Source organism: Miniopterus schreibersii (genome assembly GCF_964146895.1).
Source record: "Miniopterus schreibersii genome assembly, chromosome: 16".
Lineage (NCBI taxonomy): Eukaryota > Metazoa > Chordata > Mammalia > Chiroptera > Miniopteridae > Miniopterus > Miniopterus schreibersii.
The window spans coordinates 18,385,120-18,402,097 of NC_138116.1; the positions used below are offsets into that span (position 1 = coordinate 18,385,120).

The window sequence follows — 16,978 nt, forward strand, 5'->3', positions numbered from 1 at the left end:
GAGAAACAAGCAGTAGAGACAAGAAGGAGGACCCTGAGCCTGCGCTGAGGGCTGTGAGGAGACCTGGAGCAGGATGCCTCCTGCTCGAGATCCAGGGCTCCGGGGTAAGGAAGGAAGGAAGGAGTCTGCCCAGGGGCCCGGGAGGTGCAGTCAAGGCATTTACAGGGTGCCACTTGGAAGGTGACAGGACTGACCCTGTTGAGCATGTACTGGATCCCTCTTGGCCTTCTAAGTCCTCGAAACATGGGACCCCCTGGGTGTGGGGCAGGCTGTGGGGTGGCCTGGAGAGGTCTTTTTGCCCAGCTCCTGCCCCTGCCTTCTCCTTCTCCTTTTAAAAATCCTTGCCTCTTTCTACTGCCTCTCCCCACCCCCGCCCCTTTTCCCTTCCCCTCTGTTGGCCCCCTCCCTGCCTGCCTGAGACCCTGAGGCCCCCAGGGGGAAGGTGACTGGTCAGCTCCCCACTCTCAGGGAAGGGGGACAGCAGTGTGCAGTCAGTGGGGACACAGAGGATCCAGAGAGTCAGAAGTCTGGTGCAGACCAGGTGCCTAGAGACCTGGAGACAGGGAGAAGTTGACAGTTGTCCCCACTTCCCACACCCCACCTCCCACCCAAGGTCTTAAGGCCTAAAGCTCAAAGGCAGGAAAGGCCCATGTTCCTCCCACAGGTCTCCAGAGACATGAAAAAGTCTGCAGTGCCATCCTCTGCAATCCTCAGGCCCCTGCTGTCATTAAGTAGTCATGGCGATTCATTAGGGCCTTGAATAATTCATCATTAGCACTTCTGCCTCAATCAGGACAGTGTAAAAGGGAATTAGTCTAGAGAGGGTGAGAAATCTTGGCAAGAAAAGGAAGGCTTATTCATATGCAAGTTACTTGGTGACCTAGTGACAGACCGATCAATTGGAAATCCTGCTGGCACCTCCCTCGGCAGCCCCCATCTATCTGGACTTCTGGCCCCTGGGACCCTTGGCCGTCTCACCCCTTCCCCACCTGCCTCCTGGGAGATCCAGAAGCATCACCCCAAGCCTGGTATTCAAGGCTCTACCTGGCCTCTATGTACCTGGGCATTCTTCCTGTCCCCTCCCTGCCCACACCTGTACACCAGCCAAAACGGGTGGTCAAAATTCCTGCATATGCACCCCACTTCCCACTTCCAGGCCTTTCTTTAGGCCTCTTGCTCTTCTGGAAGTGGCTTCCTTTATCTCTGCTTTTGCTCGCCCCTCCCCCCAGGCCATGCTCAAATGTCTCAAGTCCCCTCGTTCTCATGCCCAGCCCAGGCTCAGTTTGCCCCCTCTGACTTTCCAGAGCCCTCCATGTCTACAAAATTCATCTTAGCCTTGATGCCGGACAGTGCTGTCGTTGTACGCTGTGCTGTTTTCACCAGGCCACGAGCAGCGGACTGAGGCCAGAGGCCAAGCGCCAAGGCCCGGGGCTGGCACAGAGGCTGGGCATGGATATTGGAAGACTAAAGAGAGAGGAGAGAGCAAGGAGGGCCTTCTAGCTGAGGGTGTGGAGCTGTGTGCACCTTCCTGAACATGAGTGGGCAAGTGTGAGAGGAAGAGCAAGCCAAGCACCCACGAGTGGGAGCAGGCGGCGATGGAAGGCCCCAGGCTAGTGCTTTCTGCAACGACGGACGCGCACCCCATCCGGACCGTCCACACTGTGGCCATAGCAACGCGTGGCTGTGGAGCACTCGACATGTGGACAGAGCAGCTGAGCAACTCAATTTTAAATTGCATTTACCTGTAATTGACTTTAGTAGCTACTTGCAGCGACCCTGAATGTCAGGGCCGTGGTGGTGGCAGTGCCCCACCGTGCAGCTCCGTGCCTGCATCACGTGGTGTGAGGCCAGGCTGCGGTTTCAGTGTGTGCAGCACCGGAGAGGAGGGGGACAAAGGGACCATTGTCCCGCATTCCCAGCCCAAGCCCTCCTTCCTGCTGACATCACAGCTGCCCTAAATAGAGCCGCGCAGACCGCTCCCCCAGACCCTGCTGTCCCCCGAGTGGTGGCACAGCGCCCTCCTTCCCAATGCTGCTCCCAGGGACTCACCTCTGCTTCTCTGCCAGGAGATGGGCCACCTTCCTGTGGATGATTTTTCAGTCAGATCCAGATGGAAAATTCTAGAAAAGAAAGAGGCTTTGTTTGGATGTTTCATTTTTTCTGCTCTCTCAGCATCCTGGGTCCCTTCGGTGAGGTGAGCCCGTCTCCTGGCAGGATTTTCTATAGCTGAAATGTGGCGATTTTCCCTCCTTTTTGCCCCAGCTGCTCAGCCCTCAGCTTTCCAGGTGCCTCCAAGACTTTCCTGGACGGAGCCGGGTGAGGTTTAGAAAAGGGGAGCTTGGGAGGGGGCTTCCCAGCTGGAGTGTAGGAGCTTCAGGTGAGGGGCACATGGAGTGTGTGGGACGGGGGGGGGCGTGGGGCAGCTGAGACCCCCCAGGAGGTGGCTGCGTGGTGGCCCTGCGTGCGGGAGTGAGTGAGAGCATGCAGCCAGCCGTCCCCGTGTGGGTGAGAGTGAGTCTCACTCTTGGGTGCCCACCCGCCCTGAGCAATGCGGCTGTGTCCACAGGGGCCCTAGGTGCGTGCGGGTGTGTTGGGAATGGCTGAGGGGTGTGTGAATGTGGGGACAGCTTTCCCACACGCACGGCCGCAGAAGAGACCCTGTATGCACGGAGCCCGCATAGGTCTAGCATTGGGGACGTGAATGCGTAGGTGTGACAGGGCATAGGAGGGTCTGCCTGTTGATGAGGAGGAACAGGGAGGAGTGTGGGGGAAATTAGGAGAGGCTGGGCATGGGGGAAGACCACCATCCTGAAGCCCTAGGGCCAGTGGATCGCTAGTGTCTCTGTGTCTCCTCCCTGGTGTGTGCCCCGGAGGGAACCAAGTAAGGCTGAGCGATGTCCAGGGACCAAGGGGCAAGAGCCTGGGAGAAGGCTGGCCTTTGTCTAGGAGGGCAATCGGACCATCGCACACTCGGAGACTTCCGTGGTCTGCAGGCGACGCACCTGGCAAGGCCCGAGGGAGGTGAGTTTGGTGCACGCGGGTGCTGGAAAAAGTGGGGTTTTCTTTGCGTAAGACAGTGGGAGGGAGAGAAAGATGGGATGGAGTGGTGAGGAAAGCACATTTTAGAACAGGGAGGCCACATAATCAAGTTGTAGGTGACTTCACCGCTGTGGGGAACCCCCTCCCGCTCCGCAAGGCTTTGGAAAACTGGTGCACACACAGAGGCCTGGTGTGAGCAAGTGTCCTGGAGGAAGCAAGGGGAGGGGCTGAGTTGTAGGTTTGGGTCAATTTGAAGTGGAGATAAAGGAAGAGCCATGAAACCCACGCTGCCCAATAAAAATATAATGCGAGCCATGTAAGTAATTATAATTTCCCAGCAGCCCTAATAAAACTATAAAAAGAAACAGGTGAAGTTAATTTTAATCATAGATTTTATTTAACCCAATATATCCCCCAATATTATCGTTTGCATTACATTTGCAGGCCATCTCAGTTTGGATGGGCCACATTTCAAATGCTCGGTGGCCGCAGGTGGCCAGCGGCTGCTCTATCAGACAGCCCAGCGCGGGGCAGCAGGAGCAGGAGGATTTCAGTCTCCACCCCAAACTCAAGGAAGAGCTTGAATTTGTCACAGGGTGCAGAATAGAAATTGAACCCACTTGACTTGAGCCTTAGGGGGTAGGGAGACCCCACGGACCTCTGGTTTTACGGTGATCGTGTGAGGGCTTATGTGTAATAATGTCTCCATGTTCGGGAGCTGCCAGGTGCCAGGCATTCGCCAGACCCTCACAAATTCTCGCATGGGCCAGAGGCAGCGATGATTAATGTCTAGGAGTAAACTATGTGTCAGAGCTGGAATTCGATTCCTGCTCCTTTTGACCCCAAACCCCACCAAATACACCAAGGCGCTCTCTGTGAGATGAAGTGTGTGTGTTTCAAGATAAAAGAGAAGGGTGCCTGTGAGGGCTGAGGCCAACCATGGGCGGTGCCCCACGTCGCCACGTCTGGCAGGATTCCTCCTCTCTGGTTGAGAGGCGGTGAGGAAACGTCTAGAGTCAGGCCACATGTGGGGGCTCTGTTCAGGATGAAGGTGGAGGCCACTCACTGGGTCCTGTGGGCAGTGCCAGCTGAGGGATTGCAGGAGCCAAGGGTGGAGCAAGGTGTGAGGTTGAGTCTCATGGTGGAGATGGGGGGACACTGTGGCTATTTGTCTTGGGCTGTGGAGGGAAGGGCAGGGAGGGGATGACTGCCCAATGGAATCTTACCCCTCAGTAAGTTGAGGGGTGCTGAGTGTACCTGTGCCCTCCCCTGTGCTGCCAGGGTGGCTGGGCTTGCGTGCGAGTTGACCAGGCACAGCCCAGTGTCCTATGCAGTCACGCCATCCTCCCAGCTACTTGTCTGGGCCACTTCCTCCCAGGCCGGCAGCCAGGCTCCCGTGTGCTTCTTGAGCAGGGAAGAGGCGCTGCCAAGATCCCAAGGCAGAGCAGGGAAGTGAGGGGTTGGCCTCGAACTCTTCCGGTCCCAGCTGGCACAGAAAGAGGGCAGAGGCCCAAGGTGGGAGCACGGAGGGCAGCCCCCTCCTCAATGGGCAGGATTCAAGGAAGAGCTGCCCCAGGGCACTGGCCTGCTGCTTCAATCTGGGCAGACTCTGTGCAGCTCCTGGTCTGGGCCAGATGAGGGGCCCCGGGAAAAAGAGGAAATTTCCAATAAGAAGTCAGAGGCACCTGCTTGCCAGAGAGCCCATGTGCTTGGGGGTGGACACCCAAAGAACTGTTCAGTCAACAGATGCCTATTGAGCACACACGGTGCAGACACAGCCCCAGCCAGCCTCCGCAGATGCTTATGGGATTAGCTAACTAATGGCTATGGGATGCCCAGCAGGGAGGGTGCCAGAACACAATGATAGAAGCTTTAGCAATGGTTTTGCTCACCCTCTGCCCAGCGAGGAGCAACTCAGACCTTCATTCCTTCAGAACATCTTTCTAGAGTGCCTACTGTGTGCATGCACGCAGATTCCAACCCTCCTGGAGCTTAGGACCCCAACAAGGCGCCATATAGAACAGCTCTTCTGCTCCAGAGGCTGGGCCAGAGAGGGCTCTCTCCAGAGGGGGACAGCCTGTCTGAGGATCTGACATTTGCAATGAGGAGGGAGTTGTGTGGACTGGGGGGACTCTGGGTTCCTGGCGGAGGGAACCGCAGAGTGTGTTAGGAGGCAGTGTGGCTGGAGCTGGCAAGCGAAGGGAGGGTGGGGTGCTGAGGGCAGAGAAGTGGACAGGTCCTGCACCAGCACAGAGTTGAGAGCACAGGGCAAGACCCCCTGACTTTTTCTTTTAAAGGATGGGTCCAGCTGCTGTTGGAGATGAGACTGGCAAGGCAGGGAAGAGGCAGGGAAGACAAGGGGAGGCGGTTGCTGGGGTCCAGGAGCGAGATACTAACACAGGACTGGAAAGTGCAGGCCGTGAGAAGGGGAAGGATTCAGGACATATTTTGAAGGTAGGGATTCTGAGGAGTGAGACAAAAGAGAAGGGGGTCCAAGGACAATTTGGGGGCCCTTGTGACCCCCTTGCCTATCCATTTCTGAACACCGGGACACAGTATTCAGAGACTCAGCCCTCCTCAGGGATCCTTGGCCAGGAACCACCACCATCAGACTGGGGGCTCTTCCACTTGGTCACCTACCCCATTGGCCCCGAGGCAATGAGGGGCAGGGAGAGGCTGCCGAGAAGAAGGCACTGGCAGCAATAGATTGGCAGGGCTGCAGGTGTTTATTTTGGGGGTCCTGACCCCAGACACCCTCACCCCACCCCACCTCCATCTCTCTGCTTGCTCCAAGCCTGGAGTCCATCAGACCAGGAACCAGAATCAGGAGGAAGGACGTGGCCCCGGGTGGTGGTTGCTCTGCGAGTTGGGGGAGAAGTGAAGACAGGGCCAAGGCTGGAGCTGGAACAGTGGAGGGAAGAGAGAGTGGGGCTGTAAGGTCCAGGCCCTGGTTCTCCTGCCTTCCCCACCCTGACACTCTGACCCCCAGTGCTTGGCATTGAGGGGCATAGCTCTGGCGCTGCTAAGCAACCCCTCACTGCTGCCTCAGTGGGGTGGACAGGTCTGTGTGTCCCTCCTTTGAACTCCCCATCCCCCATCACCTGCCCCAGACTGGAGACAGAGGTCACCATGTTCCCAGAAATAAGGCTGGCGCTGCCCAGCTGGACCTACCTGGACGAGCCCTCAGTGCTGGTCCAGGATGAGGGGCACCTGGGCGCTGTCCACTTGGGGAGGCAGCCGCTCGCCTGTGCGCACGTTGAACATGGGCAGGGTGGAGAGTGGCCTGGGTACCTCTCGGCTAGCTGCCATGTGGCGCAGCTCCTCTGTGTTCCCACGGATGGTGCAGTGGTGGACCATCTGGATGCTGGGGGCACAGAACCGCAGAGTCATAGGCTCTGGGAGTCAGTCTCCCAACTTTGGAGTTCAACCTGGCATTGCCTCTGAGCCACCCTACAGTCTTCCCTACCTGCTGTGTAGGGGAGACACACATACAGGATGGGTGGAGGGAGGGCAAACAGGACGTTCTACGGGGCCAGCTCAGTGCCAGTGACTGAGACATGGGCTCTGGGTGCAGACAGCCTGAATTCAAAGCTATATGTCCTTCACAAGTTGCTTAACCACTCTGTGTCTCAGTTTCCTCAACTGTAAAATGGGGCTAATAATAGAGCCTTCCTCTTAGGATTGTTGTGGGACTAAATGAGTGTTTAGAAAGTGCCTGGCATGTGGTAAGAGCTCTCAAGATGCTAAGACATGAATAAATACCCACAGTGGATATATATTTCCAGGAGCCAGCATTTACTGGGCTTTATTTTCTCTTTTTATATTCTGATGACCCTCTAGGACCCTTCTAGGGCTCAGTTCCCTTCCCTAATACTCTCTCCCACCACTGAACACTCAATTCTCCTCCCCTCCCTATCCCTGCCTGAGTCTGGCAAACCTACACCCTCCACCTTTTCCCACCTTCTAGCTTTCGACCAAGCTCTTTCTCCATGTCCTGCCAGGCAAAGACCGGGTCATCTTTCGGTTCCTCAGACCTGTCCTCCTCTCCCTTTGTACCTTGACCCCTCCCCAGCCCACCCTAGCCATCACTGACTAGCTCCAGACACTGCTTCTTGTCTCCCTGTCTTTGTTTCAAACCAAGGCTCTCTGAGGTCTGTGCCGCTCCACCCCCAACAGGCCTGAGTGAGCAGATGGCCACACCCTTTGGGCAGTCCTTCTAGAGTCCTGGCTCGTTTCTCCTCAGAAGGCTCAGCCTCATTCTCGTTTGACGTTCCCATGGGCTTGCTTTCTGCTGTCCAGGGGCAAGCTTTAGTTCATTCTGAGAAGATGGGCAGCACCATGGTTAAGCATGAAGACTTGCTTTGGGTTTGAATGCGAGTTCCACTACTTACTGGCTGTGTGACCTTGTGCAAGTTACTTAACCTCTCTGTGCCACCATTTCTTCAACTGCAATGCAATTGTTATATGAATTAAATGAGTTAATACAGGAAAAACACTTAGAATGTCTCCTGGTCAGCATGCAGCAAGTGGTAGCTATTACTATGGGAAGCCTTCAGTTACTATTATTATCACTGGTGTTAGTTTCTTATGGTAAGTCCACTTGGCCTCCAGTGTAGGGAGGTCTGATGAACTTGGCCTTCAGAAAAGGGATGACTCTAATTCCTTCTATACAAACCCACCCATATTTATGGGGCCCAGTCTGGACACATTTCCCCAGACTACCTGGTTGCCAGGTCAGACAGACAGCCCAGACTTTTCATTACAAACAATAAGAATTGGTTTTCTTAAAGGAGTGGGTCCCCAGGTAGGCCTGAAGCAACCCTACCTGCCACTAGGTTATGGATCAACTGGGGGTGGACAAGTGGTCCCCATTCATGTCCAAGCCTGGATTAGGGCACAGACTCCAGCTAGAGCCTGACAGACTAGACTCCAGGAAGGATGGTCAGCTTCCTGCTGACTCGGCCACAAGCCTGGGGGGGGGGGGGCGGGGGAGTAGGACACAGTGTTGTCTGGTCTCCGGGAGGAGGTGGAGTCACCCTCTAAGGCTAGGGGAGGGCCAAAATGAGCTCTTGAGTCTGGAATTTGGCAAGCAGAGTTGTCCAAAACACAATTTTCCGTTCCCAGGAAAGGGGAGGCTGAGGGAGAAAGGGAGCAAGAAAGCAAGAAGTGTGTGGCTGCTGAGGGCTGGAGGCAGCCAGGCAGGTAATGCCCCTTAGGGGGAAGGGCCTTAGTTAATGGGCCCCCTCCCCACTCCCAGCGCCACATCTGGGCCTCATTACTCTGGCAACACACACAGGTGGAAAAATGTTCTGGGGATGTTTTTCCAGAGCAGGAGCAGAAGCCAGAGCCGAGGTGCTTTTCCCCACAGTCCTTCCACATCAGCACTTGGGCAGATGGAGAAACAAACAGGCAGGCTTCCTACACACACACACTCGCATACGCACACACACAGGCACACACTCCACCACCAAGCACACAGCCCCTGGAGCCCTGCTCTGGCACATGGACCACGGGGGACGGTCACCAAGACTGGGGGACGGTCACCAAGACTGCAGGACTTTCCACCCAGTGAATCTGACATAGGTGAAAGCAGGCAGCATAGTCACAATTTGTGGATAATTTGAAAAGCGGTAGTCACTGAACAAGAGGGGGGAAAAAGGATTTTGTAGAAATAAATCAACAGAAAATCCAAACCCACAAGGGCTAATATTGCAAATGGTAAAATCAGTTATTGATTCAAAACTGGTGGGGGAAGCAGATAGTCCTGACACCATCAGAGCTACAAAACTGACCATGGAAGGCAGGACGTGGTGGAAATAACTGGTCAGAAGAGAATATCCACGATCACGATGGCAGAAGACACATGGATGAAACTTGGCTCAGGCCAAAAGAAATTGAGGAATAACATCTCCCTTGTGAGACTGATGGAGAAAATCACTGATCTCCATGGGGGGAAAAATCTATCAAATAAAAGGAAAATAGAAAGAAAAAAAACCCAGGGTCTTCATTGCTTTGTATAGCAAGTTGATCAAGGAATTGAATCAATGTAGGTAGATCAGGGAATCCTTCTACTCACTCTGGAAATTTATTCCCCATAAAAATCCCTAAATAATGGTATAATTCTGATTCTAAAATGTTTGTATTTCTCAACCCAGTGGGTCGAGACAGTGGGGTCAAACTGGTGGATTTAAAACTGGGGTCTCAGAACACCCTGAAGTCGAGGGCGCTCACACATATACATGTCCACAGCCCTTCTTCCCAGCCCACACTGTCTGGCACCTCCTGTCTGCCCCTCCCAAGAGGGAACAGCCGGGCCACTGTGACCCTCACAGGATTCTGGTGGCCTCACAATACCCCTATGAGGTCACCACAGAGATAACCTTGCCACCCCCTGCACCAGAGGCACAAGTCTGCTGAGACCAGCCGTGGGTGATCATCCTCGGTCCTCCTGGCCACCCAGCGGAAGGCTTGGGCCAGAGCCCTAGGAGGGAGCCTCTGAGAGAAACAGAAACTAAGACGTACCTCACCCACCAAGGAGCGACCCAGTGGAGATTTCCAGCTGCCATCCTGGAGGTCCTCGCACCCAGTTCCCTTAACCCACCCCAGGAAGAGATGCAGAAAGACACTTCGATGCCACCCGCATCTTCGGCCTCGGCCTCCAACACCGCCACGGGTGCAGGCCCGCAGGCCAGTGTGTCGGGAGTCCCCAGCAGGAGCGAGACTGGGCGCCTCGCCTGCCCCACTGCCTACAAGAAGCCCAGCATATCCAAGGTGATCCTGGAGGTCATGGCGGACAAGGGGACACGCAATCGTGTGTCCCTGGCCACCCTGAAGAAGGCTCTCACCACCACAGGCTACAACATGACCCGCAACAACTGGCGTTTCGAGAAAGTGCTCAAGGGGCTGGTGGACAAGGGCATGCTCAGGCAGGTGGCCAGCAAGGGGACCTTGGACGCCTTCCGCATGAGCAAGAAGCAAGCCTCCAATTTCAAGTTTGAGACCAAGAGACAGGGGCAGCAGAAGCAGCGCCGACAGTTTGGGCAGCACCGGTCTAGGCAGCAGCGGTCTGGGCAGCGCAGGTTTCTGTTGAGCTCCAAACAGGGGCACAAGCAGCTAATCAAGGGAGCTCGCAGGGTGGCCAAGTGCCCCCGCAATTAATGAGGCTGGCCCAGGAAGCAAGCAGAGGGGCCAGGCCCGCCAAAGGCTCAGAGCATGGGAATAAAAGGAGCCTTATTTAACACCTGCCTCCTGGAATCTTTGGGATTCAAGCGAGTGGGAGGGGGCTGGGGCATGGGGAGGGGTAAGGCCATGGGTGGGGGAAACCTGGGCCAAGTAAGGGTGAGATGGATTGGGGAAGGGCTGGGGGGATTGAAAGCATTCACAAGCAGCAGCTAGTCCAACCTCACCATAGCAACCAAGGCCGGAAGGGGTCACAGTAGCTGTGTGACAGCACCCAGCCTGGAGCCCAAGTGCCTGACTCACAGGGAAGTGCGTGTGGGTGCGAGTGTGTTGAAGGTCTCTAGAGCTGCTTCTCCAACCTGTTCCCCCAGGGTGGCAGCAGATCTCCCAAGCCTGGCCAAGTCCCCTCCCCTGTCCCAGCCCACATCAGACTCTTCCATGGAGACCCGAAAAATCAGAAAGCCAGGCCAGGATAGGTCAGGCCCAGCATCCAACCCACCCAAGGCTGGGCTTCAGAGGCCAAGGGTGGCCTCATCATCTCAGCATAATCTCGTTTATTTATGCTGCTCATGCAGGTGGGATGGTCCAGCTTGCCAGGGTAAGGGGCTCCCACCCAGCCCCCAGCTTTCCCTTACTCACTCAGAGGTGGCCAGGTCTCTCTTCAGCCTGTGGAAAAGCAGGGGAAGGGATTCACTGTTATCCACACCCCCCTCCCAGGCTCTGAGTCACCCAGAAAGGGGCCCCCTCTCCTCTCCTGGCTGAGTACCCCACTCCCTGAGGGGGTCTGGGTCCCCACGCAGTACAGGTGCCACAGGGAGTCCCACGACTGAGCACCAACCACAGTGCCCTCCCTACCCCTAGGCTCACCGTCCTTCCCGCCGGCAGCACATGACGTAGGCCAGCAGCAGGGTGAGCAGCAGGGCCACCAGCAGAGGCACCAAGAGGGTGACCAGTGCATCGGTCAGGAAGTCTCGGGCTGTAGCCTCAGTGGGTGGGCAGAAGAAGGGATCACGCTCCAGGATCCCATCGCCTGGAGTGGGCACCTCGTCTGCGGGCTCTGGCACTGACTTATCAACCTGCTCAGAGAGCCCAGGGCTGACCCAGGAGCAGCTGGCTGGACACAGAGACCTCTCCCCAGGGGGAACAGGGCAGGGATTCCGGGGCACCACTACCTACTGCCCCATGAAACCACAGGGTTTCCTCCTATCTGCCTTCCCCAGCTCCAGCGACCCAGCAGGACAAGCACTAGACTAGGAGCCAGGAGAGTAATTCTCAGAGAGGCAGGACCATAGAATGGTTAGAGCACAGCTCTAGGGTCCAACTGCCTGTGTTTGAATCCTGACTCAGACAAGCGCTTGGCGGCGATGATTTACTTCTAGGTGCCTCAGTTTCCCAACCTGTAAAGTTGGAATGCTAATAGTGGCACCTGTCTCCTGGGGTGGCTGTAAGAATAAGAAAGGTTGAATGTATGGTGCCCAGCGCATAGCAAGTGCTCCTGAATGTTGCTGAGTACCTCTGGCTGCGCTGTTGGTCTAGTCACAAGAACAGAGCACGCTAGGGACCTTAGATACCTCTACTTAACCACCAAAGAACAGTGGTGGGTGGGAACTATCTGTTCCTTGCCACAGGCAGATTTACTCTGTGACACCTTAGAAGGAAGCAGGCAGAGCTGTCACACAGAGGCCCTCCCTGGGGAAAGAGTTTCCCTCATTGTGAGAGTGATTATTCTGGGACTTTGGGAACCAGAGATCTCTGGGTTATGGACTCTGCCGCCCTCTTGTGTTAGAAGGTGGAACTTTGGGGGGCAGGGAGGGGGGGCCAGGATAACCAGAGAAAGATACAGAACACAGAGACTGGGATGGGAAGGGAGGAGGGAGCCAACTGTGATGGGGGCCATGCCCCATCCCCACCCCGGAGTCAGGGTGCCTCCTCACCAGGGACACATTGCACCAGTCAACTCGGAAGTGAGGTGCCAAGGTGTCATAGCAGGATAGAAGTGGAGGCTGGCCCTGGGCACAGCGAGCATGGCTGTCGGGAGATGCCACCATCTTCAGGCAGGTGGAGAAGGGTGAGGCAGAGCCCACCTTGATGTATACCCTGGGCCCAGATAGAAGCCACTGTCAGCAAATTGGGAGGGTCACTGAGCACTGGAGATTTGGGGGTTACAGGGCCACCCTGAAGTCTGGGGTTATGGTGATAGTACACAGAGCAACCAGGTCTTCTGGGGGCCTTATCCCTCCATGGATGTCCTTTAAAGGATGGACCTTGTATGTCCTTGTGGGCATAGGAAGCTGGAGTTCAGGGTAACAAGGGTTTGGGTGCAGGAAGGGCAAGGGAGAGATGAGGGGGTGACCAGAGGGAAGTGGACGGTGGAGTAAAGCTGGGAGGTGCAGATGGGCCTGGTGAGGGGTGTCCAAAGTCTCCTAGTAAACGTCTTTGCCACATGCATGTTCTCTGCATAACTAATGGACCGTAAGGCAATTTGACTGCTTGACTGTTTGGTTGACTCTAGCAGACAATGTATTTTGTCAGTTTGGTTTCATTTCTCCATTGACAAAGTTCTCCCAGAACTCCCATTTTTATATGACCCTTAACCCTCATAATGGTCTATACAGTGCTAAGGAGACATGGTGGTTTGAAAATAGCGGGTGGTAACAGCTACCTGTAGAGCCAGGCTGCAAAGGTATGTGCAAAACCAGATTTCATGCCCTACTAGAAAATGATCACATCTCATTTTGCAAATCTTTCGGTGAGTACAGTCATCCTCCCCACCTGTCAAAACCAAAAGTGTACCAAGGTATGCAAATACAAAAGAGGTGGCCACCAACTCACAAGCCTTCAAGCACATTAGTCATTGATTCTTTGGCAGAAACTGATACCTCTCTTAATTAAGGAAGAAATTTTAGTGGAACAGAAAAATAATGTGATGCTGAACGAGACTAATCAGCAAGCAAAATAATAATAATAATAATAATAATAATAATAATAATACTATGAACGAAAACTCCAAAAACAATGTATTTTCATTTTTGGCAGTAAAGTCTTTTATTTTGTTATTAATTTTTTGTTTCATTATGTCCCTTTTAATGTCCCTCTGTTATTTTTTTGTTCTTTTATCTTTTATGGCAAAATTGCCTCATGGGCAATTAGTTATGCAGGAAAAAAATGTTTGCAGCAAAAATGCTTGTGGCAAAGATGTTTATGGGGAAACTATGTAGAACGGTGGTGAGGGGGCACAAAGGTGGGTAAAGCCCCAACCAGAAATTAGGGAGACCTATGTTCTACGTCTACCACCCAGACAGAAGGCAAACTGCCTCCTCCTCCAGGAAGCCCTCAGGGGGTGCATGCCTACCCTTCCTTGCGGCCCTCAATGGGAAGGGGTACCCGTCCCCCACGGTCCAAGGCGGAGGTGATGTTGAGCAGCTGGAGCTCTACTGGCTCCCAGAGGCCCCCCAAGGCTGTGAGGAAGCGGCTGGCAGGCGTCGAGGGCAGCACCTCCTCCACGTCATGGCTGCGCACCAGGAACTCAGCCTGGTATGGCAGCAGGGGGCCTGGAAGGACCAGGTTGGCACCTCAGGCTGCACTCAGCCCTGCAGAGGTCCTTTCCAAGCCTCCCCCAACCCAGGCTCCTCCCTGTATCTCCTCAGACTCCTTCCTTCCTCCTTAACCCATACATCACAGGCCCCAAACGCCCTTCCCCAACACCCTCAGACTGCCAGCAGAGCAGCCAAGGATAAAACTCCAGAGGCATTTCAGGATGCCCTGCTCCCCACTACTCCCAAGTCTTTCCTTCCACACACCTCCTTCCAGGGGAGATCCCCCAAGACTGGTGTTGGTGGGGTGGGGGTGGGGCAGAGTAGGAAGTACCTTCTGGGTCCCCAATCAACAGCACCAGCCTCTGCCGGGTGGTGTCGAAGCTGTCCCGGTTGTAGGCTATGACCTGCAGGGGACAGGAAGAGGGCCTAGAGCTGGGGTTAGGGGAGAAAAGCGGTGCAGCTGGGGCCTGGTGGGGAAGGACTGAGCTATTACCAAATTAGAGGCATGTAAATAATGTAAATGAACATGAACAAGCACCCACATGTCACACAGCCCCCTGGGGTCCCTGCTGGTACCTCAATGACCTGGCGTCCACGATCTCCTGGGGTGGGGCTACCATAGAGAAAGCCAGGGTGTTGGGGGCTGCGCTGGGTATAACGGAGCCACCGAGGCAGGTCTGGGTGTCCCTGGAGGTGGGCGTGGTAGGTGACAGGGACAGTGGGTGGGACAGCTGGTGGAAGGGAAGAGAGGGGATTGGAGACATGACAGGAGCCTTCACCAGCCTTGGGCCAGGCATCCCCAACCCACCCTAGTGCCCATGAGGCCCCTCTCACCCACGTGCTCAGGAAGGCGCAGGAAGGTTTCACGGTCCAGGGTATGCACGAACAAACGGCCCACGGCTGGGTGTAGGGTGGTCTGCTGGGTCTCAGTGCCCCCCAACCCTGCCAGGAGACCTGTGGGGACCCCACAGCCCCCAAACTGGTCTCAGCCTCAGTCCAGGACATAGGATATGCTCCCTTTCCCCACCATGTCCCTGGTGCCCCAAAGGGACCAGGAAAAGTGTGTGAGAGGAGAGGGCTCCTTTGCTAGCTCCCAGGAAAGGATAGAGTAGGGTGCTGGTGGTGCCACACACTTTAATCAGTGACGAGACCCAGAGCTTAGGTCGGTTTGAATTCATGGAGCTCCCTGCTCCTCAGTTGGGGCCCCTGGTGGGGCTCACAGTGGGCAAAGACTAATGTTTGGTGGGAGGGGTGGTGTGTGTGTGTGTGTGTGTGTGTGTGTGTGTGTGGTGAGGGCACTTAGAAAAGAACCCCATGCTGAATGTCTAGGTGCTTGGAGGGGTGGAGGAGAGGGAAGGAACCTTTGGAGGAGGAAGGTAGCCATTCTGGGACCCTCACCCACCTCCCCTAATATACAGGGGAACGGGGCCCCGCTAGAGGCTAACAAGAGCTGAGCAAAAGGGATCCAGCAGGCCCCACACTCTCCTAGGGCCAGATTTAGCCCGGGCCTAGAGTGAAGCCAGCCAGTCAGCCCATTAAAAGGCCCACAACTCTCAGGCCCATCCCGGCCTAGGACACCACCCCTCAGAGCTACCAGGGCCCACATCCCAGGGCCCCGCTCGCAGCCCCAGTCCCCTGGATTCCCCCACCAGCAACAGCATTGACACCCCAAAGTCCTCCTGACCCCGCCTCACCCCAAGAACCCTCCCGGAGGAGATTCCTCTGCTTCTGTGTCATCACGGCTAAATCCCAGCCCCTCCTCCCGGGCCTCTCCCTGAAGAAGGCCCCAACTTGCCCGCAAGGAGAGGAATCCAGATCAGCGCTGCTGCCATGGCTGCCCCAGCCTGGCTGCCAGTGAGTGACAGAGACAGGAGCGGGGGGGGGGTGGGGGGGGACAGGGAGGTGTCTCCAGCAGCTGGGCCCTGATTCAGCCAGCGGAGCCCTCCCCCTCCCCACCCAGAGCAGGCACTGGGTCAGGGTGGACACCCTCCTCACATGGCGAGTTTCCTTCAATCACCCCCTCCCGGTGGCCAGAGTATGTTTTCCACCACCAGTCTGACAACCACGGTGCCCCTCGAAAACCAGACTGGCTCCCACTACCCTGAGTTCCCCAGCTGCGGACGACCTGCAGGCCCTTCCCGTACCTGACCACCCTGCCTAGAATTCCCTCCTCTGCCTCCACCACACACACACACACACACACACACACACACACACCCCGGGCTCTGCCCAGCCTCATTCTGCCCTCCAACCTGACATGCTCTCCTAAGTCTGCCCAAGCTGTGCCCTCTGCCCAGAGTTCCCTTCCTGCCCTCGGCCATCAGGCCAACTTCCACTCACCTTTCCAGACTCAGCACAGGCTTCCTCTTCTCCCTAAACCTCTGTCCTTCCCTAGGCCAGCTGGAGGGCCCTTAGCCTCGGTGACAGCCCAACCACACAGCTTTTGGGGTGAACTAGGATCATATCTTTGGACCCCTGGGCCTGGTCCAGGTCCTGGCAGCTAGTAGGTATCGGAGGCTAGGTGACAGCTTCCTCAAGAGCACATGAGGGTGCCGGCTCACCCAGCTCTCATCCTTAGACTAAGCATCTCCAGCGTGCACCCCAGATCTGAAGAGAGAGAGAGGCCTGGACAGGACCAACCAGGAGGAGACAGGGGAGAGGGACACAGACTTAGAGGCCTATAGGCCTAGACATGGATCCACCTTGACCATTATGGCAGATGTCGCCGTGGAAGAGTCAGCTGCCCTCTGGGCTTTGTTTCCACAACTGCAAACTGGCAAGAACAGTGCTCGCCTCTCGGTGCCCTTGTGAAGCATCCACAGCATCATGAGTTTGGCACATGTTAAAGAAGCACCTGCCATGTAGCAGGCGCTGAGGATGCAGAAGTGAGCAGACTCCTGGCCTGTGGGGTTTGCCCGCTGGTCGGTAATGACAACTAAGCCCGGCCTGCTACATGTTGAAGGTTTGACATAGATTTACATAGAGTAACTCATTCCCTTTCACAGCAGTTCCATGAGGTGAGTATTATTGTTGTCCCCGTTTACAGATGAGAAAACTGAGGCACAAGGCATGTATAGCTTCCCCAAGGCCACACTACTGAGCAGCTGAGTACATGTAAAGCACTCAGCCCAGTTCTGACTCAATCCATGGCACCCTACCCCTTCCTTCTGTGCCAAAGGACCTAGTGCAGGTATGAATGGGGTACCCTTCCTCCTGGGGGCTTC

The 16,978-nt window shown here is 55.6% G+C and overlaps 2 protein-coding genes across 6 annotated transcripts; one reads left to right on the top strand and one right to left on the bottom strand.

The window, feature by feature from the left end:
* Positions 1-5,739: 5,739 nt before the first annotated feature.
* Positions 5,740-15,623, bottom strand: SGCA (sarcoglycan alpha). 5 transcript variants are annotated; one of them, XM_081162436.1, is made up of 10 exons: positions 15,550-15,623; positions 14,589-14,708; positions 14,331-14,485; positions 14,086-14,158; positions 13,571-13,769; positions 12,153-12,315; positions 11,086-11,201; positions 10,858-10,884; positions 6,211-6,403; positions 5,740-5,940 (listed from the first exon to the last, which is right to left on the bottom strand). In XM_081162436.1, exons 1-9 carry the CDS (start codon positions 15,584-15,586, stop codon positions 6,223-6,225), a joined length of 1,071 nt encoding a protein of 356 aa, XP_081018562.1. In that variant the 5' UTR covers positions 15,587-15,623; the 3' UTR covers positions 5,740-5,940; positions 6,211-6,222. The 5 variants fall into 5 exon arrangements, with proteins under 5 accessions (XP_081018562.1, XP_081018561.1, XP_081018560.1 ...); XM_081162435.1 differs by having other exon boundaries at positions 11,086-11,294; XM_081162434.1 differs by having other exon boundaries at positions 11,086-11,294; positions 15,449-15,604.
* LOC308569047 (histone H1.9-like) lies at positions 7,153-10,270 on the top strand. Its single transcript, XM_081162439.1, has one exon. It carries the CDS (start codon positions 9,652-9,654, stop codon positions 10,195-10,197), a length of 546 nt encoding a protein of 181 aa, XP_081018565.1. The 5' UTR covers positions 7,153-9,651; the 3' UTR covers positions 10,198-10,270.
* Positions 15,624-16,978: the final 1,355 nt, after the last annotated feature.

Coding starts and splice junctions, on each gene's coding strand:
- LOC308569047 (XM_081162439.1), top strand. CDS start 9,652: ATGCAGAAAGACACTTCGATGCCACCCGCATCTTCGGCCTCGGCCTCC.
- SGCA (XM_081162434.1), bottom strand. CDS start 15,491: ATGACACAGAAGCAGAGGAATCTCCTCCGGGAGGGTTCTTGGG. Junction 14,486..14,588: donor GCGCCTTCCTGAGCACGTGG/GTGAGAGGGGCC, acceptor CCCTTCCACCAG/CTGTCCCACCCACTGTCCCT. Junction 13,770..14,085: donor GTTGATTGGGGACCCAGAAG/GTACTTCCTACT, acceptor TGGTCCTTCCAG/GCCCCCTGCTGCCATACCAG.